Source organism: Equus asinus, chromosome 25 (assembly GCF_041296235.1).
Source record: "Equus asinus isolate D_3611 breed Donkey chromosome 25, EquAss-T2T_v2, whole genome shotgun sequence".
Taxonomy (NCBI): domain Eukaryota; kingdom Metazoa; phylum Chordata; class Mammalia; order Perissodactyla; family Equidae; genus Equus; species Equus asinus.
This window is the reverse complement of record NC_091814.1, coordinates 53,488,317-53,515,574: the sequence shown is the minus strand read 5'-3', so window position 1 is coordinate 53,515,574 and position 27,258 is coordinate 53,488,317. Positions and strand designations below refer to the sequence as shown.

Here is a 27,258-nt window from a genome sequence, read left to right as displayed (position 1 = left end):
CCGGAATATCACAGAGTGATGGTGTGTTCCTCGCAATGCACCCCATCAGGTAGCATGTGATGTCACTTTGTCCCATCGCTGGTGGTGTTTACTTTGATCACGTGATTAATATGGCATCTGTTAGGTTTATTCTCTGTAGTTACTTTTCCCTCTTTTGTAATTAATGAGTAATTTGTAGGGAGATACTTTGAAATTGTGTAAAATCCCATTCCTCATCCCATTTTTACTCATAGATTTAAAATCCATTAGTGTTTCTTAGCTGAAATTATTGTAACTATGATGGTTGTCACGTTGCAATTTTCCTCTAATTTTTTTCTTACATTTGTTCACGGTATTGTGCTGTAAAAGCTTTCTCTTCCCACTTATTTATTCACTTATTTGTTTACATCAGTCTTAACTCCTACTTTATTTCAAGGTTAAACTCCATTGCTATCATTATTTATTTTGATCTTTATATTATCCCAATACTGCCAGTGGGAGACCTGCAGACTGGCTTCCGTGTCCTCTTAACATCTCCCTGGCACACACTGGCCACTTCCATATTTCCTGGCACAACAAGATGTTTGTTCCAGGCCTGTCTTGTTCTTTACCCGTCATCAGCCGTTTTCTCCAAGGAGCCCTGCTTCTTGTAGTGGAGAACGGTACCTGGAAGCCAACATCTAGGCTCTGTGCGCACTGATTGCTCCAGGGGTGTCACTGCTCCCAGGGCCTCTCAGCGTTTGTCACACTTTAGAGCCACATCTAACTATCTGTAGACTGAGAACCATGAGCTCGCACCAACACCTCCCATTCCAGTCCAGCACCACAGTCCCCTGCTCTGCACCGTCCCTTCCTTCCCCTTCAGTGAGAAACCTGGCTCCCGGCAGCCTCAGCAGATCGACTTATTCACGCAACGTCCCTATGTAGCCAACCTCCTGATCCCCACAGGCCAGTCAAAAGCCTTCCTGATGAGGTCCCCAACCCCTGCTGGCTGCCCCCTGCACTGCAACGTGCTCTCTGTGGCGGCATTCCTACCCCGCCGCCTTCCTCCTCCGTTTGCCTTTCACGTGTTACAGACAGCTGCCATCTTCCCCTGGGAATCGCTCGATCGCCATTCCTGGAACACACAAAAGTGCTGAAGCCTTGGAACTTTCATTTCAGTGTATTCACTCTCTTCTTCAGTGACAGTCACTTGTGGCAGAAGGGGTTGTTTTGTTTTGGGGGCATTCCCAGGAGTTAGAGCTGAAGTATCTACATTTTAAAGTTAGTATTTATAGTCATGAAAGAATATTTGCTTCTTGCTCTTAATTTTTAAAATGGATGTTGGGGACCAGCCCTGTGGCCTAGTGGTTAAATTTGGCACACTTTGCTTTGGCAGCCCGGGTTTGCAGGTTCAGATCCCAGCTGTGGACCCATACCACTCGTCAGTCATGCTGTCGTGGGGACCCACATATAAAGTGGAGGAAGGCTCACATGAATGTTAGCTCAGGGCTAATCTTCCTCAGCAAAAAAAGAAAAAAAAAAAGATGATCAGCAGCAGCACAGTGTGGTCACTTACTGAGAGCTGACTGACCGGAGCTCTTTGAAGTTCTGCTCAAAACTAGTTAAGTCACTGCTTACCTTATGCTGCCTTCATGATTTTTTCTCCCCCCGATCATTTCTGCCATTGGAAACCCATCCATGGAAAAAGGCTCTGCCTTTAATTTAAAGGCAAAGATCCTACTAATTTGCATCATTCATTCATTCATCCACGCATTCATTCACCAAATACTTTTTGAAGTCCTGCCATGTGCCTGGGGCTGTCCCCGGGAACACAGGCTCCCACGCCCTCGTCTCCCCTGAGGGGGCTGCGTCTCTGCTGTTCGTTCTTCTTCATTCTGCACTGGCCTCTGTTTACTGCTTGGCTGGTTCAGACTACCAGGGTGTGTGAAGTGGGGCCCTGGGGAGAGTAAAGGAAGTGGGCCCTTGTGAGCCGACCAGCCCCCCAGAGAGGGAAGGAAACCACCCCCTCAGAGCCACTTTCCCTTCCACCTGGGTTGTCAGCTCCTCCCGGCACACAGAGCAGCAAGCCCAAGCAGCCCAGCGAAAACAGGGTGTTTACCAGCTGGGTTATTTCCATTCTGGCTTCTGGGGGCCTTCTGGAGGGGCAGGCGGGGAGATAAGGGGGACAGCCCCCTCACCTAGTCACGGCTACTGAAAGTGAGCTCTGGGCCCCTGCCCGCGGTTCCCATTTTCCACTCCTTCCTCCACTGATGGTCTCTGCCTGGGGCCCCCAGAGCTCTGGAGCAGCATCCCAGTCTGACGGGGGCCGAGCGTGTTTGCACTGTGGCTCATGGGGTCTCCTGGCCGAGGGAAGGCCTGAGCAGGGCGTGGGGCGCGGCTGCAGGGCACCTTGGGTGACTGTGACGCTATCGAGGCCTAACGGTTTCCTCTGGGTAGGCACTTCCGCCCTCCTGTTTGTGAAGCCATAAACCTGTGCTGGGGCCACCCCGTTCTGAGCAGAATGGAGGACTAGGTGGAGGCAGAGAGGAAAAGGCCCCCTGAGTCAGAGTTAGAAGACAGGGTGAGAGACTCCGCTCCCATCAGCAACTCAGTGGAGCCCACAGCTTTAAAAAGAAGAAAGGGAAAAAATCACAAGCCCGAGTACGCGTTGCAAGGTCCCAGGAAACTGCCTTTCCTGCTGCCAGTTCTGCCCTAGTGCCCTCACCTCTGTAGCGGTGTGGCTGGCATGGAAGGGGGCTCACCAGGGATTCCTGGCCGGGGGTTGAGGGGGTGGGGGTGACTTTCACTGGGCCCCAGAATGCCCAGCCTGAAATAAAAGACAAATTGGATCCCTATTCATCTGAGCTTGTACACGAAGAGAAGCATTATAAAAATAGCTACTCTCTTCAGAATGCCTACTAAACCGCATAAGCGAGGAAAATGAGGATCAGAGACACTAAGAGACTTGTCTAAGGAAACAGAGCTAGAAAGTAGCAGAGCTGGAATGCAACTCTCAACCTGTTTCTGAAATCAAGAGTCTTGCCCCTAGGCTCAACTGATTTAAAGGAACTAGAAACCACTTTGGCATTAGGGCTGTTAGTGTTTTAGAAAGTCAGGCTTTAGAAGGTTCCATGACAGGAAGGAGGCCATGTTTCTAAGGCTGGTACCCAAAGCAGCAACGTAAGTGCCTGGAAGTCCATGGGTGGTGCTGGGATGAGGAGCAGAATCAGGCGGTTCTTCGTAACGTGAGCAAGCTCTCAGCTTGTTTCCTTTCCCAGTTTCTCCATATATCCCCCTTCACCCTGCTCACCATCGCCCGCCCACTGCCCACCTCTGAGATGGCTCTCCCTCTCCTGGGGTGAGCTGGGTCCGGCCCGGGGACGGAGCAGGGGACACAAGAATGCTGCAGAAGGACACAGAGGCATCCGTGCCAGCCAATCCCCTTCCACTTCTACGTCTCCAAAGGCATTTCCCCTCCTCTTCTCTGCCCTAGGGGGAGGCATCCAGAGGGGCACCTAGGGCCGGTGGCCAGCGCGCAAACTGGTAGCTGAGAGAGAAGCTGCTCCAGATTCCAGTTTCCACATCCCTTGCATGCCGTCCTGTCTTCTTCAGCCTCTGTGGCACAGACGGCTGAGATAGCCCCAGGGGAGGGCTGCTATGCTGGGCCTAATGGGAATGGGATGTTCCGGATCTTGCCTTTTACTCAGTCTAATAGGAACAGAGAAAAGGCCCGTTAGCAAGCAGCTTGTGGGTGCTGAAATTCCCACAACATCAAATCCATCAGTCCAATGCAGGCAAAGATTTACTGCTATAGGGAGCTTGGACAACTTTGCTCGGATTCCTTGCTTTTCTCTTCCTCCTCCTGACACACGGAGGAGAGATGGATAGATGATAGTGGTTTCCTGAAAATGTGACCGGAAGGTTGGAGAGGAACAGAGATGACAAAGGGTAAGGTGGTCCTGTGGGTTCCACACTGAGCACGAAGGCTCGGTCTAAATGGCTCCTCTCCTGGGGCCGGAAGAGAACAGGCACGTCAACCAGGGAGGGTCCCCTCACTCTCCACCCCAGAACGCCGGGAAAGCCAGGTAGGACATGAATGCAATTTTAAAAAGAAGTGGAAGAAAGAACGCAGTAAGGATGTGCATAAAAGAAGGAAACAGAAGATAGCGGAAATAATGGAAGAACAACTCTAACTTTTGGGGCAGGCAAAAGAAAGAAGGCACACCAAAGGAGGGAGAGGTTGAGATGGACGAAACCGTGGCCAAGACCGGGGTCCTGGAGAAACTTCGCGAGAAAGAGGGGCCAGGCGGCGGTCGCATCCCCATGTTTGGGCAGATTAATGGAGTCGTGGCTCCCTCGCTGGAGTCCTGCCCTGGGAGGGGACAGTATCTGTTTAGATTTGTGTCTAAATTTAAACCCGATCGCGGGCCTCCCTCGCCGCTCCCTCCTCCCTCTTCCTCCCCCCGCCCCCCCGCGCAGGGCCCGCGCCGGGGCAGTCACGCCGCCCACTCGCCCTGCGCCCGCCGCGCGGACCGGCCGGCGGGGAGCGGAGCGCAGACGGGCCCGCGGCGCCGGCACCTGGAGCCATGGAGGTAGGACGGCGCGGCGCGGCGGGGAGGGCGCGCGCCTGCCGCGCGGGCCGGCCGGCTCCCAAGGTCGCCCGGTCCCCCCAGGAGCCCGGTGGCCGGCGGGGAGAGAGCTCAGAGCGACAGGGAGGCCCTTTCTGGGGCCCAGGTATTTTGGTTAGGGACTGCAATGCTCCGGGGGGCGGGCGAGGCGCAGGCAGCTCTGCACGCGGGCCGGCGTGTGCGCACTGGCTCCCCGGAGGGCAGAAGCGCCTGCCCGCAGAGGCGGGTACGGAAAGAGAAACGGCTGGCCCCAGGCGCCTCTCGGCCCGTCCGCGGGCTTCCCTTTTCCACCCAAGAGTGCCCGTTAGAGCCCCGGCCTCCGCCGCCTCTCAGGTCCCTCTTCTGCCTGTCACGTCTTTTTCAGAACTTTCCGAAAAGCTCCCCTCGTGGGCGCTCAGATGGCGCTCTTTCCGAAGAAGCTCGAGACTGCCCTGCGCGCCCCTGCCCTCTGAGGCCGGGCGTGTTGGCTGTGCCGGCCACATCTGTGGGTGCCCCGGGGTGAGGCCCACCCTCTCTGCCCGGGACTCTCCTGCTGCCGTCGCAGCCGCAGCCACAGCGGGTCCAGGAGACGGCCTCCCGGAGGGGTGGCCGGGTGCGTCTCCTCCTCCCCGCCTTCTCCGCGTCTTCAGGCTTTCGCGGGTTTCCCCCCGTGATCTGAGACCTGACATTTACTCCAAAGTCAGTCTTAGCAGGACCGGGGCTTTTGAAAAGATGAAAGGAGAAGGTACAAACGTCGCGTAGCTTCTAAGGTGATTCCCACGGTATTCAGAGGGAACACCGCTCCCCCCGAGGCTGTGGCCACGGCACTCAGGATTCATCAGCTCTCCACGTCTTCCGGGCCGCAGGCTCTCCGCTGCAGCCCGGGGGGCTCTTCTGAGTGGCCTCGCTGCTCCGCCCGCGAAGCTGTGACTTTCCCGCGGGGCATAGGCCTGTCCTGAGCAGGCATCCTGGTTCCGGCGTCCAGCTCCACCAGCTGTTTTCAAGGAACGGAGTCACCTTCAGAGAGGCAGGGCCACCCGAGTCTGAGGTGGACCCCGGTAGACGCTCGGGCACGTTAGGCTGGGCGGGGAGGGAGGCACCAGGGCAAAGCTCGGCAGGTGGTGTTCGCAAGTCTGCTCAAGACGACACGCACCAGGCGGCAGGACTCTGCCTGGCTGTGGCTCAGGGCAGGGGGGCCAGTCGGGACGCCCAGCTTGTGGGGCTGGGTGAGGCTCCCAAAGAAGCCGCTTTCGAAGAGGCTCCCCGCTCTGGAGAGTGCAGGGCGCCTCAGGCCCTCGGCCGAGGTGCAGCAGGATTTAGGACCTGTCTGATCTCTTGCGGAAATGGATTGGAGATAAGAGCAAAGCAAGATTTAGGCTTAAAATCAGGTTGCTGCTTGAGGACCAAATCAAGTTTGAACTTTGTTCTGCAGAGACATGGGGGGACTCCTTCCACAGAGGCCCTTTCGTCTCCCTCAGTTGAGGAAGGAACAGTGTGTGGCAGAGGCCCTGAAACTGTTACCTGAGCAACTTCCTGTGTGGCTGAAAAAGAGAGCCCCCCCCCCCCCGCCCCCGCAGGCGACCTGCCGAGGGGTGCAGGAACGGATTGGGGTTCTCCCAGGGTGGGGACTGGGAGGGAATCGCTGAGCCGGCGGAAGCGTGGCCGTCCCTGCGTGGGCCCAGGGCGTGGATTTGCTGGTTGGAGGGACTGCTTTTGACGTCTGCTTGTCAGAAGCCTGGGAAGAGCCCTCCAACAGCGAGCGCTGGTGGCGGAGGCGAGGAGGAGACCCGGGCTGGGCGTGGCGGCTTAGCCAGGAGGGAGAACTGTCATGGCGGGACATGATAGCGGGCATGGCATTTGGGAACTCCTGAAAAATCTGAGAGTAAAACCCTCTTTTGAGAAGTGAAACCCACTTTTGAGACATGAAGGAACCTCTATATTTGGGGAGAAACTGAGTTATATTAGTTCCCAGTATTAGGAATGCAAACCGGACCAAAGAGGCTTACTCAGCATTCTTTCTCTGGAACCCACTTACCTGTTGGAAGTCTTCGGGAAATCTTTTCTTAAGTCACTGTCACCGTTATCAAGGATATCTATCATTCTTCAGCCCGCATCAAGCCCTCTGGGACAAAGGGGATAAGATAAAGATGCCTTTGAAAAGCTCACAATCCAGTAGGGTAATAAGACTGGCTATATCCTGTCCTATATGTAATTTTCAAACATGTAAATGTGAAGTGAATGACTGCCACAGATGGAAAGTTCTAGAGTGTTTCAGTATTTCAAGATGAAACTCGAAAGAAGCCTGGAAAGGGAGGTGGGTGGTGAGGCGGAGAAGGCAGGAGGAATGGGTGCAGGGAGAACATGCCACGTCCAGGAAGGTAGGCCAGTTGGCTGGAGAGGAAGGTAGGGAAGCAGTGAGGGGAAAAATGAAAGTAGGGAGGTAAAAACCACAGGGCCTCCGAGTAGAGTGGACGCTGGCCAATGGGTGAGTGGGAGGTGAAATCCAAGGTGTCTGGAGGAAAGGCTTACTTTTTCCTCAAACTAAGTTGCTCCTTGCCTAGCTGTGTCCCGAAGCGGTGCATTTTCTTAATTCAGGCAGAGGCCAGCTGCAGCCCTCAAAGGCCAGAGAGTGCGTGGCCCTGGATTCTGCTCCATGGACAGGAGGAAACTCCGAGAGGTGTTGAGTAAGATGGTGGCCACCGTGTAGCAGGGATGATATGGCAGAAATGCCAGTGTGTGGATTGAGCAAGGGAACCAGGCTACGGAGCTTCTCTGAGAGTCTAGGCATATTGAGACTTCAAGAAAGTAAGAATAGAAACGATAAAAAAAAGAAAAAAAGCGATGGAGGAGTAAAGACCATGTATTGTAGGAGAAATCAGAAATGACTTCTGTGGTTGAGTTCACCAGGGTGCCCAGAAGAGGGGAGGTCTCCAAGATGCCAAGGAGAATGACTGTGCAGCTCTTACATGGCTTTTCTGTAAGCCTTTTGTAGGCAGGGACTGTCTCACTGGTCTTCTGGTCTCCAGAGATTCGCACAGTGCCTGGAATATAATCATGTAATTTCTCAGGAAAAGTTTGCTGGATAAGTGAGTTAACAGAAATAGGGAACTCCTTCCCCTCCAATCTGCAGCTCACATGTCTCCACGTCAGGCAGCCGTCCCAGATGCCCTCAGACTCTGTAACACTCTCAGAGTGACTAGTTAAAGCGAATTCAAGCACCAGCCAGAACTGTAGCTGTCCGCCTACCCGGCTCTTCCTGGAAGGCTCCTGAGGGCAGGGGCCATATCTTATATATTTAGGTCTGATGGCACTCAGTAAATGCTTGTTGAATGAGTAAGTGATTGAAGATGGGGGAAAGATCAGATTTCTTTTTTAAAGCAAGATATGTTGGTTTTGAATATTCCAGGCAGAAATGTCCAGTACTCCATGAGAAAAACAGATTTGTTATGCAAATATGGTTCTTCTCTAGAAGAGATAATAGGTGAAGTTACTGTGGATGGGAACCCTGAAGAGAGAAGTGAATAGTAAAGAAAGAGCTGGACACTTAGGACATCGAAATGAAATTAATATTCTTAGTTGCTTAAATGTAAATTGTTGCCACTACCAAATAGCCTGAGAGTGTTTGCAAAACGTTTAATTTTCATGGACTAGATCCTTCATTTGTTCCACTAAATAGTAGACACACGAAAATTTATCTTCCACAACCATGTGTAGTCCAGATAGTCTTTGTCATTTGTCCATTTATTCAGTATTTATTAAACATTTATTACATACTAGATCTTGTGTTGTAAATGTTACTTAGAAATTATTGGGCTGTCACGTCTTTGCCCTGTAACAGACTCTCAGCATTACTGACAACTAGAGAGTGAGTGTGTGTGTACATAGTGGTATATATGATGTGTTTGTTTTGTAACCTACTTTTTCACTGATATCTTTTTACTTCATTAAATATTTTCTCCCACAATTTCAGCAACAGCCTTTCCTGTGTTTGGACCCACCCTTTCACTGCGCCATGTGTTGGCTGCTGGCTGGAGCTTACAGGTTGTAATTAGGAATGACATGGCCTCTGGAAGCTGGAGGTTGGCTCAGTGGACTTGTGGGCATGCCCAGGTGCCCCCACATTCCTGTCTGGCCCCCAGGCACTCTGTGGGACCCTTGAATTAACCCTGGGTCCACTTAGCAGACACTTTCCCTTCGCTGGACTGCAGTGACAGGGGAATTTCGGGTAGTTAGACAGGAAGGGCCCAGGCCCTATCTCAGGAGGGGCGAGTGTGCATTCCTGGGAGGGAGTCAGGTTTCAGAGCCTGATCCACAGCGTGCTCCGCGAAGCAAGGGGAGCCAGAGCCTGGCGAGCTTAGTGCCGTGGGAAATCTGAACGCTGGCGGCTCAGCAGCCCGGTAATCTTATCGGGACCTCAAGAGAAGGCATTTTGGTTCCAGAGAAATTCGAAGGCAGCTCTGCCTTCCTTCAGTAATTGGTTTAGGTTTGCAGGGCCAGCTTGACCACCCCTACTCAACCCACTAGAATCTGAACATCCCCAAGCTCCAGGTGGAAGGAGACGGTCTCTGACTGCCCCTGCTGTATTGTAAGGGAGAAAACCAAGATGCTGAGAGAGTCACCGAGGCTGCCTGGGGGTTCAGGTGTGACTGGACCTTTGGAAAGCCAACCACTTGCGATTTTTTCTCATCTGGAGAGTAGTCAGCCTAAGCCTTAAGAAGCAGGATTATCAGTTTTATCACAAAAGCGTTATCCACCTCATGTTTGGCCTTCAGGGTGTTACGTAGACATTTTTATCTCTGTGCAAAAGAGGATAGAATGATGCTGCTGACATAGGGCTAAGGCTTGGCCGCCACTGTCAACATTACTGCTCCAGGGCCCTGCAGTAGCTCCTTTCCCGAGTGGATCTTCCTGAGCCAGACCAGAGAGCACGCTGCCCTCACACCCTGGTCTTTGGGGCAGTGAGCTCCCCATCTTTATCCTTCTGGGCTTCCTGAATACCTGTGTCCTGGAAACTGTGGAAAATGACTGCTGAGCCCAGGCGGCATACTTACATGGGTCAAATCCTATTCTGCGGGAAGGGGCTCCAGCCACTGCAATTGCAAGCCCAAGTGGCTGCCTAGGAGAGGTGAGGTGGACACGCAGGGCCCTTATCTCTGTGAGAGACCTTCCTGAGATGCCATCAGAGCCCATCCTTAATGGATAGTGTCAGGGCCCCCGGGCCCCCGTGCTGGCAGCACTGAGACGTTCTGGACATTGGAGCTGGACATTCTCTCCAGCCAAGAAGCTAAGCGTTTGCATCATCACATGTCCCCAGCCCTTCCTTTTGAACCTGCTTGGACCATGTCACGGCCTCCCTCCTGGCCTCGGAGTAGCAACCACAACTCTTTCCCCTGCTGGATCTTCCATGATCAATTGGTAACAATTCACCGGATGCCACACACTAGCTCTTTAGTTAGGCCCAGCAGACATGCATGGAGGCCCTACTGCCTGCCTGGCACTGGGGATACAAAGATGAACGTGTCACCCTGCCACTTCTCCAAGAACTCGGGTTTAGGAGGGGGGCAAGCAGCTGACAGGTGAGTGCAGAACAAGGGTTGGTTTGAGCTCGCACGGGCAGAGGAGAGATGTCCTATCCAGCCTGGGGGTCCGGGGAGCTTCCTGTCAGAGATGACTTCTAAGTTGAGTCTTGAGGGCTGAGTAGGAGTTGACCAAGTGCAGAAAATTGGGAAGAGCATTCCAGTCAGAGGGAACAAGAGCAAAGCCACTGGTGCTAGAAACAACGTGGTAGCGTGGGGAACTTCATTGCTGGAGGAAGAAGCAAGGTAGAGGTATTTGAAGTTGGGGTGCTAGATGGGGGATACGGAGAAATAGAAATCACAGTTCCTGCCGTAAGAGGAGCTCCTGGGAACCAAGATGTACACACATGGCACGACATAGAAAAATACAAGGTAGTATCTTTTTTTTTTTGTATGCTTTTTGGTGAGGAAGATTGGCCTGAGCTAACATCTGTTGCCAATCATCCTCTTTTTTTTCCCCTCCCCAAAGCCCCAGTATATAGTTGTATATCCTAGTCGTAAGTCATTCTAGTTTTTCTGTGTGGGATGCTGCCTCAGCATGGCTTGATGAGCGGTGTGTAGGTCCGCACCCAGGATCTGAACTGGTGAACCCCAGGCCACCAAGCAGAGCATGTGAACTTAACTACTCAGCCAGGGGCCAGCCCCACAAGAGAGTATCTCTCGGGTATGTGGGAGTTTGGCGTCAGCTTCTCTAAGGGGAGCTACAGGAAAATTGCCTGCTCTGCTGAGAACTCCCCCCAACAAGTGTGGCTCATCCAAGGCCTCCTGGTAGCCCTGGGGGTGCACAACGGACAGGGAATTTCAACCCTAAGGTGAGCACACAGCAGGTTCCAGGCCCCAAGGGAATGCCTTTGGTTAAGCTCACCAAAAGCCACCCCCACGGCCCTCTTACCTGCTCTGACAGAAGAGGCCTCTGGGCATAAACCGCACTCACAAAAAAGTCTGCTCTTCCCGTCCCCACCTCCACCTGCAGCCCCGCTCATTCCTCCCACGGCGGTGGCGAATCCGGTGCATGCTCTGAAAAGCCAGCACCTCTCCTCTCTGTCCAAAGGCAGTGCAGGGACAAGCTGAGGTGGGCTCGGGAGCAGCAGCCAGCCACGTGCCCAGGCCTGGCGGGACCCAGCGAAACAAGAAGCTGAGCCTGGCAGCTGCTATTACACAACCCAGCACCCACGCCAGAGGCCGCAGAGAACTGACATCTGTAGTATGCCACAGAGGGCTGCCGGCCCCTTGGGCGGGGCTTCTCGTCGAGACCCTCACCCACAATAGTTTATTCCTAGCACATGGGCTGGATGGACAGTTCATCTCTGAAATACCTTCCCAGGCTTCAGGCCCCTGGCTCATCTTGCTTTTCGAAACGTTTTGATGGCTAATGGGAAATCTGTTTCTGAGCAGCCACACTGATGTTGGTGTGGGAGAAACCTAAAGCTTGTTATCATGGTAATCGCCACCACGTGTTAAATGCCTACCAAATACAGATGTTTTGTGTATTTATCTTTTTAATCCTCATAAATTCCTATTAAATCTGTTTTCTAGATGAGGATGCTGAGGCTTCAATATGATTGAATTATGTGCTCAAGGTCTGAAAGGTGGTTACCGGAGAGCCAACATTGGCAGTCACCCTATTGGGTGGGATCGTGGGGCCGTGTTCTCTCTCCTGCACTGGAGAAGCCCTGGCTGTCCCCCCAGTGCCTGTGCGGACTCACAGGGAGACCACAGGCCTCCCTGCCTGGCCAGGCCTCCTCAGCTCAGGGCCAGGCCACGGTGGAGATTGGTAGGGTGAATCCTTTGTTATTCTTAGGCTGTATTGTGACACATCCCGCTGACCTGGGGTGAATTACCAACTAATAGTTATTGATACCTGTTGTCTGACTAATTTGCTACCTCCTGGGTAGTCCACATACACCCATACCGGGGTGGTCCCAATCATGGCTCTACCTGTCCAGAGCCACACTTGAGAGAGGAGGTCTCCAGGGCGCTAGGAAGCATTTCCATGGAGCTATGAGGATCATCTCTCCCTGGTCTGGTCACCTTGCAGTGAGGTGACGATAGTGTTAGCAGGCTGGGAAGAGCTCCTTAAGATTATCCAGGATCATCCCCACCTTCAGAAAGGATTGTGTAGAAATATGATCTCATTTGATATTCTGGTATCAAATACCTTATTCATACTTTCCTCCCTTCATTCCTTTAAGGACATGTACCGAGCAGCTGCCAAATGAGAATTAATGACACAATACCTGCTCTCAAGATCCACACAGTCTGGAAGGGGAGAAGGGGACAGAAATGAAGGAAATGATTCCAGAACAATGTGATTGGCTCTGTGAAGGCAGTGAGTAAACAGTCCGATTGCACAAATGAGGACAGGGGACTGGAATAGTCAGGACAGGCTGGCGTGTCACTGTAAAACACAGCTCCACAGTCCTAGTGGCTGAAAACAACATGGGTTTATTTCTCACTCATGCTACATGTCCGTCAAGGGTTGGCTGGAGGCTCTGCTCCAGGACATTGCTGTCCTTCCTCTGGGACCCAGGTGGAAGGAGCAGCTACCTTATGGAACATGGTGTTGTCATGGCAGAATGAAAGAAAGTTCTGTAGGACTTGCCCTGGCCTTGGCCCTGGCCTGGAAGGGTGAGAACTAGCCACATGCCTCCACTCAACCGCAGGGATGAGGAAGTGCACTCCTCCATGTGCCCCAAGTGATGAGAGCGAGAACTAGTTCATGGGCATCGTTGGTGTCCGGGTGCAGTCTTAGGAGACCACGGAGCAGATGGTCATTGAGCTGTGTCTGAAAGTCAGCCTGTGTCTTTCAGGCTGACAAAGGTGCGAAGCCCGAGGAAGAAGGTTTGTCTGTGCTGCTCAGGGCTCCTTCACTGGAGACTGACACAGGTCCCGTGGTCGGAGATGTTCTTCCTGATTAAAACGAAAGCTGCTTTGCAAGCGCGAAGAATATTTTCAGTGATTTCAGTTGTTCTTCATGCTTTGGGGCGTGATTAGGAGGGGCAGGTAGGCTTGAGGGGGAAGTCACGGAGTGAGTGTACACCCCATTTCTATAGGAAACTATCAGCCAAATATAGACATACGGCATTAGGGTGCAGCTGTTTAAAATGTTTCTCACACGTCTTAGCCCTGGACTGGCCAATTGCATAGGCCAGGCCCTCAAAAGACAGCTGAGAGACGTCCTCTCTTATTTGGAAGCACTCCCCCATAGTAAATCAGAAGCTATGCCTTTTGCTATGTGTGGTTACAAAACACTTAGAGTTGCTGTTTTTTTCCCATGAGCCTTGTCCGTAAGCCCTGCCCTTTGTGGCTAAGGACAGGTTAGTGAATGTCAGCCTGCAGGTAGCATTGGAATTAGGCGGTGGAATTTGAAGGAAATGGTAACAACAGGCTGCCTCTGCCCTCTGTGCCCTTTAGGCTTCCTGTGTGTGATTATTGCCAAGGGGGACGCTGTGCAGAGAGATTAAACCAGGAGACCTGAATTTCAGGTCCAGGCTCAGTAACTCACCTTAGGGTCCTGGGTGATCCCTCTATCTATAAAACTGGCCCCTGCTTTACCTACCTTGTAGGGTGATTTTGAGAAGAAAATAAGATCATGCACAATACATAAGATAATTTATGAAAGTACCTTGGAAAGTTAAAATATCCCATAAAGTCACAGTGGTATGGTTATTAATATGGTTATTAATGTTTAACGGATGCTGTGAAAAATTGTAACCCCCTCGCGTGTGTCTCCTGTAAGAGAGGTCTGGTGTTCTCTTTGCCTTATGGAAGGTGACAGAGGGAGTGCAAAGAAGACAACATTAGTGAATATGAGCAAAGCTCAGGCTTCCGTTATAGGCCAGTGAGGATGCAGGCTCGGATCTGTGCGGCGGTAACAAGGAAAATACGGTTCTACCCCACTTTGTTCTCAGAGCACTTTCCCATATCTCTTAAACTAGACAGCAAGCTCTAAAACTCTCCATCTCTGGCCATGTACCCTACCCTGAGCATAGTGTATGTGCAGCACACCCTTCTGAATGGAGCCAGGAACGCAGGCTTCGTACTGCTTCTCGGAGAGGCAGCTTGACCTTGGGGTTACAGCAGAGCCCCGGGAGCCAGACAGCTGCCTTCAAATCCTGACTTTGCCAGTTACTAGCTTGTGACCTCTCTGTGCCTTGGTTTTCCCATCTGTAAAATGGAAATAATAATAGCACTTGCATGATTGGATTGTTAGGAGGATTAAATGAGTTAGTGTTTGTGTAAACTACTTAGAACAATGCCTGGCACGTATTAGGTGTAATACGATTGTTTGTTGAATGAATAGTAGGTTTTTATAGTCATTTAGAAGAGAACAGCCTCTCTTGCTTTTGGAACAGCTTTGACTGGGACCCAGTGGGCAAGAGGACATCTGAAGTCCTTCTCCAGCCTGAGAGTGTGTGACTCTCTGAGGGCATGTGGGTAGAGGGGTTGGTGGGTGCACGGCCTGCAGACCTCTGCTGGTCAAGCTCTCTGGACCTCTACTGGGGGCAGTGCTGAAACAGTATCCACATAAGTAGAGTCTGGAACCTGGGAAGTGGGGGGAGCCTTAGGCATGGAATAGCAAATGCAAGCTGCAGGCTCACAGGACAGCCAGGGCGTGCAAGAAGATGCGAGTATCATTGGCTCCATAAACGCATTTTGAAGGAAGAGAGGGGAGGAGAGGAGACAGCAAGTGTATTCTGTGGGTTCGCCCTGGTGGAGCAGAGGTGAGGAGGTAGGAATTGGGAAGGAACAGTCTGACCGGAGTATTGCTTCCCCGCTCCCCCTCCCTGTCGTTTACCTTGGTTACCTCTTCCCTCACCTGTCCTCACCTTTCACACCTGCCTGGGAGGCCCTGCTGGGGAGCCCAGCAGGGTGGGGTTCTGGGCCTGCTGAGACAGCTGCAGGGATTAGAGACCTCTAATTCAACCATTCAAATGAGACCCTTCTCAGCTGCCGTCAATCTCAGCTGCCATCAATCCTGAGCTGGCTGGGCTGGAGGAATTGAGTGCTTTCTCATGCCAACGAGGGTATTCTGATTTCCCAAACAGTCACGTTACTTGTATTACAAAGAATTTTTTGGCAGGATGAATTCAGGGCAGGTTGAGCTACCTTGCCCAGAGTGTGGCTCGCTACACCTTGCCTCCGAGATCTTTCCCGAGGGACGTCTCCAGGGGCAGGCACAGGGCTCTATCTCATTGCTAATGACTTGGATGAAAAAGAAAGAATCCAGATGACCCACAGCTGGGGATAGTTAATATGATACATGACATATTCGAATTCAAAATGATTTATATAGGATGGGATGCTGGGCCAAAACCAACATGATGAAATTAACCAGGGATGAATGGAGAGTCCTCTGCTTAGCTTTAGGAAGATGTCAGGCACCAGCGCAGGACAGGCTGGCTTGGAAACACACATCATTTGTTCAATCATTCCATGTGTATTTATTGGGCCACTGTGTGAAAGATGCTGTGTGGATTCTCAGAGGGAGTCAAATATAAAGACAGTACCTCCAAAAGCTGAAGATTTCGTGGTGTGGTGGGAAGTGATGGGTGCATCTCCAGATAAATGCAGGGCACAGGGAATGCTGAAGTGTTGTGGAAGCAACGAAACCATAAGGCTGGAGGACTCTCTCAGAGAAAGGACATCCTCGGTGCAACTGGAGAAGGCCTCGTGGGAGAGGGTGACTTCAGAGTGCGCACTGAAAAGTAGGGAGGCTTTCTTTAACAGGTAGCAGTAGTGAAGGGGAAAGAAGGAATGATGAGGAGGAGCTAATTTGGGAGGAGGGCTATGAAAGACATACGGGGGGACTGTGAGACCCTAAGTGACCACAGTGAGGGTCTCTGCAGGGAGTGGGTGTGTATGCACACGTGCGTGCAGGGTGCGTGCACGTGAGGATGGGAGAGGTGGGGTCCACACTGCTGGAAAGATAGGATGAGGTTGGACCGTGCACAGACCAGAAAGACAACGCTGATGAGGTGGACGTTCTCCAGTGACGGTCCTTGAGGAGAAGGGCTCCTGGGATCCAAGGAGCACTGCAGGGCCATTCGTCTGGCCCCAGGGTGACAGCCGAATGTGTGGGGAGGCTCGAGAGGCTGAAATACTAGTTGAGAGGTTAAAGCGCCAATGAGAGGTGCCTCGAGATTGGAAAGGCCAGGAAGCGGTGGAGCAGACTGAGGGAAGGATCCTCAGTGTTGGGGTTTGGGTTGGAGGCTACTGTGGTAGGGTGGGGGGCTGGTTAGAGAGAAAGATCCGAGTGACTGCATGTGCAGTCGGGAGCAGGGAGAAGAATTATGCTGGTTTGGGACGGGGAGAGGCCCGGTTTTGGTCGAGGCGTTGGCAGGACATTCAGAATTGGAAACTCAGAACCGGAGCCTGGAGGGGCATTGGGCTGAGACAAGGTTCAGCAGTCATCCGCTCAGAGGTGGTCTCTGAAGCAGGGGCAGGGAGAGGCGATGGTAAAGAAAGAAGCAGGCCAAGGACAACGCTGTGGACATCCTTCACGTCTGAGGAACACCAGGTCGGCTAAGGACAGCGAAGGAGTGCGTCAATTTATATGCAAAGGAGTTTTGGCTGACCAGAAACTTCACATAAACTAACACTTTTCTTAAAAAAAAAACTCAGTCACAGGCTTTCTCTCTATATCCCACAAACGTGGGACTTAAGAGTTATTTATCCTGCCCAGGGACGTCCCCAGAACTCCCCTTTTTGTGACCCCATCTTCCCTTCTACCTCTCTCAAGCTCCAGGAATGGAGGCCTTGGGGAGAATGGGCCTCCACGCCTCTGGGCTGTTACCCGGAGGCTGGGACTGTGGTAGTTCAGACGGAGAGAATGGAGGGAGAGGGGACAGAGTTATTTATCCATTTGGCAAAGGTCTGTTAAGTGCTTACATTCAGGCTACGGGTCCCTATCAGACGATTCATACACCCGCAGCCACACATTGGGAAGGTCTGAACAGGGCATGTTCTTGTCATTATTTGTAAAACAATGATAAAATCACAACCAACAAAAAATCTTTTTAGAAAACCCTAGGACTTTGTGTTCAGGATAGTCTCTTTAGTTTTAAAATATCAATTTATTATTAAGCTAATATTAAACATTTTAAGGTAAAATTATAAAAATTCATCATCATAACACAACAACTATTTTTCTTTTTCTTGCTCCATTCTGATCTTCAATTTTATCCCCTTTCTCATTAAGAAAAAACCTGGGAAAAAAGACAATTCCACTTAATATAACTACATCCAATTTTGTGTGTCTATTATTTTTAGCCACACATATAATTCTTACAAAATTGTCATCAGTGTATATGCAACTCTGTACTTTTTACTTAATGTTATTCCCAAGACGATATCCTTGTTCTACATAGTCATGTTTTCATTTTAAATGTCTGCATGTTATTCTCTTATACAAATATACTGTAGTTTATTTAATCATTTTTCTGGTTTTGGACATAGCATTTGCTTCCACTTTCTCCCTGTTGTAAATGGCAGAGCTGTGAACAGGACATGCATCTTTTTTCTTCTTTTGAATTATTTCTCTGGAAGCAGTTCCCAGGAGGAGAATTATTAGGTCAAAGGATATGAGTGTTTTTATGGTGCGCAGTGGACGTTGCCAAGTTGGCCCTGGCCCGCCTTCCTTCCGCAGAGGCGCGCTGTACCTGGTGTGCGCAAACTGCAGGCTCAGCGAGATGGGCCAGGAAGGGACTGTGAGGTGAGAGAGACCCGCGCAGCCTGCTTCAGCACACAGCCCTGTCTTCCCAGTGCACGCCTGTGGGTGCCCCTCCACCAGCAGGGAAGCAGTGAGGACAGGAAAGGGGTGTGGACACCCTGGGAAATGAAGCAATCATCTGGGACTTCCTGCTGGCGCAGCTGCAGATGGGGGGAAATTACTTAGCAGCGCGATGGGGGCAGGGCAGAGTGGGCCTGGGGACACTAAGCACCTCACTGCCAGTCAAGGGTGGAGGCAGGACACCCGGAGGGCCTGGGCTGGCCTCCAGGGAGCCATGGACTTGCTCCTAGGAAGTCCCTCACAGTCACGGGCAAGAGTGGTCTGGGGTTAGGGAGGAGAAGCGCTCTCTCACGCACTTGCTGCTTAGTAAATATTTAATAAGCGTCCACTGCGTCAGGTCCGTGCTGGGAGTTCTGGACACAAAAGAGAGTAAAGCTTTGGATCCTGCCGTCAGGGAGCTTGCAGTGTAGTCAGGGAGGCAGAGGATAGCGGCAAGACAGCAGTTTGGTCAAATATTCTAATAGATCTGTGCTCAGGAGGGACGCAGGTCTGGGTTGACCTGGGGGAGGAAAGGCATCTCAAAGGAGGGGTGATACGTGATACCTGAGGAAGGGCGAGGAGGAGCCTGAGAGTGGAGGAGTGACGAGAAGGATGCTCCAGCTGGGGGAAGCGGCAGGAGGGAGCCGACTGTGTGAAGTACGACTGGACTAGTTGGTGGACCATGCAGGACCGCAAGAGCCTCTGCAGCGTGTGAGCTAGGAGGCACCAGGATTCGCACCGAGAGGCACTCGGAGGCTGGCTGATGGATCTGAGGACAAGGGGGAGCCTGAGGGGCTAGCCTTGACGCTGCATTGGTAGAGCAAACACACTGTTCAACTTGAACTGGCTATTTGTTTGGCATGGCTGGTGACATTACAGGGAAGCTTAAAGCTCTCGAAAGCCCCATTTCCGTGTCACCACTGGTTTTATTCTCAGAGTGTGGGGGCAGGGAGTTATGCCATCCGATTCACCTCTTAGAAAGCTCACGGGCTATAGGTCAGAGAATGGATTGGAGAGAGCTCGGCCTGGAGAGCCTTAAGGGGCTGTTCCGTCATCTGGACCAAAGACCAGGCAAGCCGGGCTTCCGAAGGGACTGTGGAGACAGAGGGGGAGGGATGAGTTTGACAGGGAGACCCTTCCTCACAGGGCCAAGAACTTTCTACCTAAGGCCTAGCAGAGGACTGAGGGAAAGGGCAACATGGTTCCAAGAGGCCTGTGCTCCCAGGGGGATGCCCATGCGGGGCCATGGCATTTAAAGGGCAGATGGACCTGGGATGGGTTTCTTGTGTCTATAAGGAAAAGGAGCTCGCCTGTGCCCCCCGGGGAACCTCTGAAGGTGCACTGTGTGTGTTGGGGGGGTGTGTGCTGGAGGAGAAGCAAGTGAGTGTTATAATCTGCTAGAAGAAACCAGGCACAGTGGCACAGGGGTTCAGGGCTCTGGACCAAATTGCCTTGTTAAATTGCTGTGGGATTTTGAATCAATGACACAAGATTTGGGGCCCTCACCAAAATGGTAATTCCATCCCAGCCTGGCTTATTGAGAGGATTAAATGAGATAAGGTGTTTGTTATCAAGGACTTGGAAAAGGTAAAGACTCCAGAGATGCAAGGTGTTGTCACCTCTGTGTTTTGGAAAACACAGGAAAATATGTGGAAATAACTTGGTCCCTCAGAGAAGCAGGTGCTCTGGAGGCGGGGTGTGGGGGGTAGGGGTCGGGGTGGGGTGCTCTGGGGCGGGCCCCTCGCCTGGGCCTCAGCTTCCTCCTCCTCTGCGGCTTGCCTTTGAAACTCAGAGCAGCTGGTACAGGTGGGAGGCCAGGTCTCCGGCCCAGATCGCTCTGCTCAGAGGCAAAGGCCGGTGTTTGAAGCCACAAAGAGGAAACCAGCAGGGGGTGCATAGGACTTCCTGACTCGCTAGTGTTTGGGTCCGTCTCTGACCTCATACCCCAGGGGCCCACCAGGAGGAAAGACCTGCCAGTCCAGGCCAGGGGGAACCACTGCCCTGTCCCTCCAGCCAGGATCTCTGTTCCAGCCACAGTCACGGGCAAAGTTCAGGAGTTAGAAGGGCTCTCTCTGTCCAGTGAAGGGTTCTGAGTTTTAGAAAGAAAAACAGCAATTAAGAAGAGAGCAGGGAGGGGAGAAAGCCAGGACTCCAGCTCAGCCAGGGGCTCTGCTCCTGTGAAGTTGGGCAGATTTGACAAAGTCAGGGAGAAGGATGCGAGGTGCTTTTCCTTGACTCCGTGCCAAGAGCAAGAGTGTACACAGTATGCCAGGGTGAGGGGGACGTGGGGGACAGCCAGACGCAGCTCCACAGGCCAGTCTCAACCCCTGTGTTAGTTTGCTAGGGCTGCCAAAACAGTACTGCAGACGTAAACAACAGAAACGTATTTCCTCCCAGTTCTGGAGGCTTAGAAGTACAATTTTAAGGTGCCGGCAGGGCTGGCTTCTTCTGAGGCCTCTCCTCTTGGCTTGAAGATGGGCATCTCCCTGTGTGTTCACAGGCTTTTCCCCCCATAAGTGTCTATGTCCTACTCTCCTCTTCTTATGAGGCCACCAGTCACGTTGGATTCGGGCTCACCCTAGTGACCTCATTTTAGCTTAATTACCTCTTTAAAGACCCTAACTCAAAACACAGTCCCCTTCTGAGGCACTGGGGGTTATGAATTCAGCATAGGAATTTGGGGAACACAGTTCAGCATATAACAACACCCCCAGCCCAGGAGACTCACTTCCAGCTGTGGGTGAGAATGCAAAGATTGCAGCAGGAGTCACTGCTCCCAACCACAGCTCCAGGGGCAGAAGTGGAACTCCCAGGGCTGTGAACACCCAATCTGTGGCCCAGGGCCCACCTTTCGCTCCATGCCTGTCCCTGGGCCGCATCGTAGAAGGGAAGTGCCAGGGCTCCAGGGCACACTGCATGCTGCGCTGGTGGTGTTCTGCGCCACTCTCCTCTCTCTCCCCACTCTCCCCCTACCTTCTAGGTAGATAAACTCATGTCACCTCTCCTGCCAACACAGACCTAAGTGCCCGGACCTCAGCCATGGCGTTTTCCAGCCATTCCGAGCTACTTTAGCCCCTCTGTCTGGTAGGCCATTGCTCCTGCTGGTTCCTCTGCCCAGAACTTCCCTCCTCTTCCTCATCGTCCTGCCGGTACTTCTGTTACTATGGGGCTCTTACTCGCCAGTCACTGTTCCATTTGGGGGGCCACGTCTACCCAGCCAAGACGAAGGGATGAGGCATGGCGGGGACCAGGGTCAGCAGGAGCCAGCCTGCTTCCTATCTACCCTCTGTTGTGAGGGCATGTGGGCCCACGGGAGGGGGCTGAGCCTCTCACAGGCTTTCTTCCAGTCGTTCCTGAGAGGGGCTGCACTCCTCCCCCACCCCCACCCTTATCTGGGGGGCAGGGCCCAGATGTTTCCTCTCTCCCCCTCCCCTGCGCCTTTTCCCATAGGAGGGCGGTGCGGTGCCGGTTACCAGGTTACCAGGCCCTGGGAGGAGATGTCCCCACCCCTGGCTCCCATCTCTCCTCACTTGCCATGCCTCACGGAGCCCTGATTCCCCTTATCATCTAGACGGAGAGGATTTGAGTTTAAAGGGAACTGGGCCCCTTTAAAGTTGAAACCTCCCCGTGGCCAGATACTGGAGTGTATTTTCAGCCAAGAGGCCTAGGTGGAGTGGTCCGGTTGTCAGACTGGAGCCAGGCCGGCCCCTCCATAGACACGGGCCAGGTGCTGCCCCAGCTGGGGGCACGTTTGCTAATTATGAAGACTGTGAACAATTTCAAAGCTGAAGAACGTCACATTTTTTGCCCATCCTTCCATGTTCACTTCCAGTCTTTGTCGATGTGTATTTATATGTTTCTGTGAGACCCTCATCACTGTGTAGGAAACGCTGTGGACCTCTCAGCCCTTCTTTCTTTTTGTTCTGTACATATGTTAGAAATGCTGAGTAATTGTCATTTTTAATGGAACTGTAGTGTTTTATTGCCTTTATGCTCTATAGTTTATTTCAACTATTCTCTAAAATTTAATATTCAGATGATTTCTAATTTTTCACTTTCATATAAATAGCAATGCTGTAGATAATTTTGTGAAAACTGCATTTTTCATCTTTATTTCCTTAGTGTGTATTCTAAAAATAGAGCAAAGCATTTTCGAGCTCTTGTACATATTCCCAGATTATTGTCTCAAGGGAGGGCAGAATTAATCAACGTGTATTGCTAACAGCAGCTTTTAAGGGAATAATTTTCCCCGTAATCCTGGCAGCTCTGGCTTTTTATCATTATAACATATTCCTGCCAATCTAATAGCTGTGCAATATTACTTTAAAGTTATTTGCACTTTATTATTGATGTCAATGTCCTGTGTCTTCCCAAATGATAACTTTGGGTCAGTATTTCCTCTCCTTGCTTTGGAAGCTATCTCCTTTGTTGCTTTCTGGTGCTTATTTTACCCGATTTCACATGTCTAAACCTGCTGTGTGATTTCCCTTGGTAAGCTTCTCCTCTGGCAGCCTTTGCCCCCACTAAGTCTTCTTTAGATCAAAGCAATGGTTCTCGAGAGCACTGGGTGCATGTTAGAGTCATGTGGGGAGAGTTTCTATAATACAAAACCTGGGCCCTGTTGGAAATACAGGAGGGGAGCTGAGCAGAGTGCTGGTCTCATCGAACAGATGCAGACCCCGAGGCCCAGAGACTTGATCCAGGAGCCAGAGCTTCAGTCTTTATCTAATGGCAGATGTCTTTAAGCCAATAAATATTTATCACACACCTGCACGTGTGGGCCACTCTGCTAGGAATAGGGGAAAGCTGAGGAAAAGGCTATGGTGTGTGATTTGAAGAGGGCTCACACTCTGGTCAGAGGGACAGGCAGCTCATTGTAGCAAGGGCAGTGCTATGACAGAGGTGTGCCCGGGTGACTGTGATGATACAACCCAGGGGAGAGGTCCATGGAGGCTTCTTGGAGGAGGTGGGAGGAAGCTGGGTCTTGGATGATGAAGAAGAGCTATCCAGGTGGAAGAAGTAAGGATGAAGGTGTTTGAGGTAGAGGAACAGCGTGTGCAAAGACATGGAAACATGAGAATGCATAGTATGTTCAGAGGGCTGCAAGGGGTTCACGGTGGAAAGAGCAGGGGTGTGGAGTTGGACTGCTGAGGTTGGAACCGCAGCTCCACCACAGCTTTGTCACTGTGGGCAGTCACTTAGCCTCTCTTCTCTCTGGTTCTGCTATCCAAACATGATGATCATAAAGCCTGCTGGCTAATGGTCGGTCAAATGCAATCATCTTTATTCAGCACCAAGCATAGTACTCGGCATGTGGCTAATGTTCACCAAGTGTTGGCTGTTATTACTGAGAAGGTGTACTCTTTTCGGAAGGAGAGATGGTCCTTATATTCTGTACTAAAATGCTTTGATTGTACAGCAGGTGCTCTACAGTAGGTAAACTAAGCTGACTTGATCAGACAGAGTTTAGACAGATTGTTTGGGCAGCAGAGGGGAGAATGGACAAGATGGAGAAGAGCAGAGGCAAGTAAGTTCGTTAGGTGACCATAATTTCTCCGCATAATCAAGAGAGAGATGATGGGGACCTTTAAGTGCAGTGACCACAGTGAGGGTGAAGAGGCCGGACTGGAAGTATCTGTAGGAGACAGAACGAGTAGGCTTGGTGACCCATTGGCTATGAGAAGCTGGAGGAGAGAGCAGCATCTAATGTTTCCTAATCCTACTGCCTTCGAATCTGCTCCTGAGCTTGGCCTACAGACCCAGGCACCTTATCCTTTCCCAGTGGGCCTGTCATCCCTGATCTTCATGACTCCCAGGGACTGACTTCCCGGGATTGCAAAGACTGTGGAGGAAGAGCACAGGACTCCTTGTCTCCAAAGCTGAATGGGGGCTGCACCTCTCCCCAAGGAAATGAGCTCAGCTTCCTCAAACCCTCCCTCCTGCAAAAGAAATCTCAAGCTTGGAGACTTGGAACCTGCTCAAGACCCTCGCTGACAAGCATCTCAGGCATGAGGATGTCTTGAGCCATTGAAGTGTGTGGTCCAGGCTCATCTCTGCCTGGGGAGGGTGGCCCAGGAGGGATGTGCTTTGCAGAGAGGAAATGGCTCAAACCAGATATTGTTTTGTTTGTTTTCCCTGTGAAGAAAAGGGACCATTTTACTTTCCTCTTTTATTTATTTTTTAGGGATCAAGCAGATATTTTTAATTCCTCTAGTTTCCTGCTGTCTACAGGTGTTTCCTACAGTGTTGCTGTCAGAAAGGACAGAGCCCATGACATAATCAGCTTTGTTCCTGAGATTTCCAAAAAGTCTCCCTGCTCTGACCTGTGTGTGCCACCTCAGATTTCCTCTGGGCAAAGTGAGGTGAAGATACAACTTCTCCAGAACGTGCTCTGTGTTCTCCACCATTCGCCTGCGGTGCAAGGTGGGGCTTGTTCCTATGCCAACTGAGAAGAGGTCCTCATGGGGAGCGTGGAGAGGAGGACGTCTTTGGTCTCAGTGACACTCTGGTGGTCGTGTCCCTAGCTATTGTGGCCTTCCTGACAGAGCTGCCAGGTAGCTCCAGGAGAAGTATTCTTATTTCTCATATGTAGGGCAATCTTCCCATCTCCAACCAATTATGACAGCCTTGTAGAAGAGGCGAGGATGCCTTTGCTGTTGAAGAGGCAGACTGCTTGTTTATTTTTACCCCCAAAAAGTTATGCATAAACTAAAATCTTGGGGAAAACATCCTGTTTGTCATGCACCAGAAAAGCCCGTGATGGGAAATCTTTTTATGAAGTGAAGGAACCATTAGTGAAGCGGCATGATCTCTCTCAGTTTGTCTGTTTCACAATATTCATGAATTTGTGGCGCTGTTCATCTGTCTTTAGAAGGAATGAACAAATATTTATTGCATACTTTTATTACACAGCTTATCTTTTAAAACCCTCATAGCCGTTCCATGAGCTGGGTGTTACTGATCCATTTTACTGGTGGGGAGAGTAAGGTTCAGAATGGCTAAGGGCTGAGGGGCAGGGCTGGAACTTGAACCCACACCTTCAGAATTCAAGGAGGAGATAATAATACCTTTGATAGTATTTAACGTTAAGAGCAATGATATAATAATTAAAAAGAAATTCATATATTAAACCAAAAGATGCCTGCTGGGATTATCTCGGAAAACAGGTAGAATAGGATAAAAACGTTCTTCCCATAAATCAGAAGGAGCAAACTGGTAGCTTTCTGAGCCAAATGCTGCAGGCAGATATTTTCTCCACCCACTGAGGTTTTCCTTTTTTTTAGTTTTTAACTGAGCTGATGTTAAAAACAAAATCAGTAGATTGTCCTTAAAAATCTTGTCTTGAGAAATCAGATCATTTGGTGATGCTGGGCCTTGACTGATCTTCTGAAAAATGACTCCGTGTGACCCACACAGGCAGCAGGCTAGAGCCGGGTGGCAGCAGCCCCTTTGTTGCCGGTGGGAGTCCCCCCCTTACATGCCTGCTTGGCCTCTGAATGCATGGGAGTTTGCAAGGCCCGCCCTAAACGGCGAGGGAGGGGGGCCTGGAACCAGGCTGCAAACCAGGCGTTTTGAGCACACCCCGGCTCAAAATGGGTCTGGCCATTGGGAAATCTCCATTTCCCATCTACTCTGTAAGAGGTCATTGCTCCCAAGTGTCAAGCTGCATTCTCGGAACGGCGGCTCCTGTTCAGAACTGACATCATGACATCTAGAGTAGAAATAGATTTCATAGAAGGGAGGATGGCTGTGTCACATTAAGAGTCAGAATGGGGGCCGACTCTGTGGCCGAGTGGTTAAGTTCGCGCTCTCCGCTGCAGCAGCCCAGGGTTCGGATCCTGGGCGCAGACATGGCACTGCTCGTCAGGCCACGTTGAGGCGGCGTCCCACATGCCACAACTAGACGGACCTGCAACTAAGATATACAACTATGTACAGGGGGAGTTTGGGGAGATAAAGCAGAAAAGAAAAGAAAAGATTGGCAACAGTTGTTAGCCCCGGTGCCAATCTTTAAAAAAAGAGAATGGCCATGTTTTGAACCCAGCTCCACTCAACGAGCAGGTGAGTCTGGGAAAGCTACTCTATCTCTGTGCTTCCTTATAAAATAGAACTAATTATGTCATAATGTCGACTTCATAGGGCTGTTGAGAGGATGAAGTGAGCTGTGTCTGCGATGTGCCCTGTACATAGTATGCCCTCAATCAAGACTGATTCCTGTCTTCTTTTTCCCTTCCAAGACTGATGAATATATGAGCCCCCTGGGGACACAGTGTCTTTATCACCAGGGATGGAAGTGAGTCTGTGCTGAGTTGTCCAAGACCTAGAGAAAATCAGGATGTGGGGCCTGAAGGAAATCACCTGTGTCTGTGTCCTTTCTCTTGTCTTGTAATTCGGTTTTTCTAAGAGTACGTGCTGAGATGGAAGGGGATGTTTGGTGTCGGATTGATCATTTCCTTGAGCAGTATGTAAGGGCAAAGGGGAAGGATTTAAAAATGTGTTTGGGCCTGCCACAAATGGAGTAAATTGGTCTCGATTTTAGTAAGCCTCAAGCAGCTTCCAGGTGCATATAGTTAAGGTTAGTGACAGTATATTTCTGGAATTATCAACTTTCACCTCCTCTTTCTCCTTCCCTCTGGGCCTGTGTGTCCTGTCCCCAGACACTCAGGCCCTGGTTTGGTATTTTGAGAAGACTGGCACTTTACTCCAGGGTTTTTCCAGGTATTTGTTCTTTGTTCAAACCGGAATTTCCCAAAGGATTTGGGGAGTAGAGCTTGAAACTCTCAGGATTTTTTAAATCTTTCTTTATTTGATGTTTTTATATTATATATCTTGGCAACTTGCTCTCTCTCCCTTGAAAACATATCATGGACAGCCCTATAAATCCATTCTGATTTACTCATTCAAATACACGTGCACAATTTTACATGACTGAGATCATAGCAAGCACCCTGGGTTCCACAGGCAGTGTTTTTCTTTTGCTTCGCCTGCCTTACATCAGCTCCCCTCCCCACCGCCCCAGCCTCCCGAAACCTCGTTTCGTGTATACACTTCTGCAGGACACTTCATATTCTGTAACTGTGTAAGTGATTGCATGTACATTACACACATGTACAGATAGATTTACACATACACACATGTATGGGGTAGGCTGCTTCATGAAACTGGGGTCATATTATACACATTTCTCTGCATTTTACTATTCTCACTTTACAATTTTTCATGGAAGCTTGGAGTACTCTAATTCACTCTTTTTAATGGTTTCATAACAGCCCGTGATGTGAATGGACCATAAAACATTTCCTTTTTTACGGTATCCACTTGTTTCCACCGTTTCGCTGCTGTA

The 27,258-nt window shown here is 50.9% G+C and overlaps 1 protein-coding gene across 2 annotated transcripts in view; it reads left to right on the top strand.

The window, feature by feature from the left end:
* Window positions 1-4,059: 4,059 nt before the first annotated feature.
* Window positions 4,060-27,258, top strand: part of RCSD1 (RCSD domain containing 1) — a 59,973-nt gene continuing 36,774 nt past the window's right edge. The window contains exon 1 of one of the 2 annotated variants that reach the window (XM_044757947.2): window positions 4,060-4,553. In XM_044757947.2, coding sequence (XP_044613882.1) covers window positions 4,548-4,553 — 6 coding nt within the window. In that variant the 5' untranslated portion in view covers window positions 4,060-4,547. The remainder of the gene's footprint in view (window positions 4,554-27,258) is intronic. The other variant, XM_044757946.2, reaches the window with a different exon arrangement.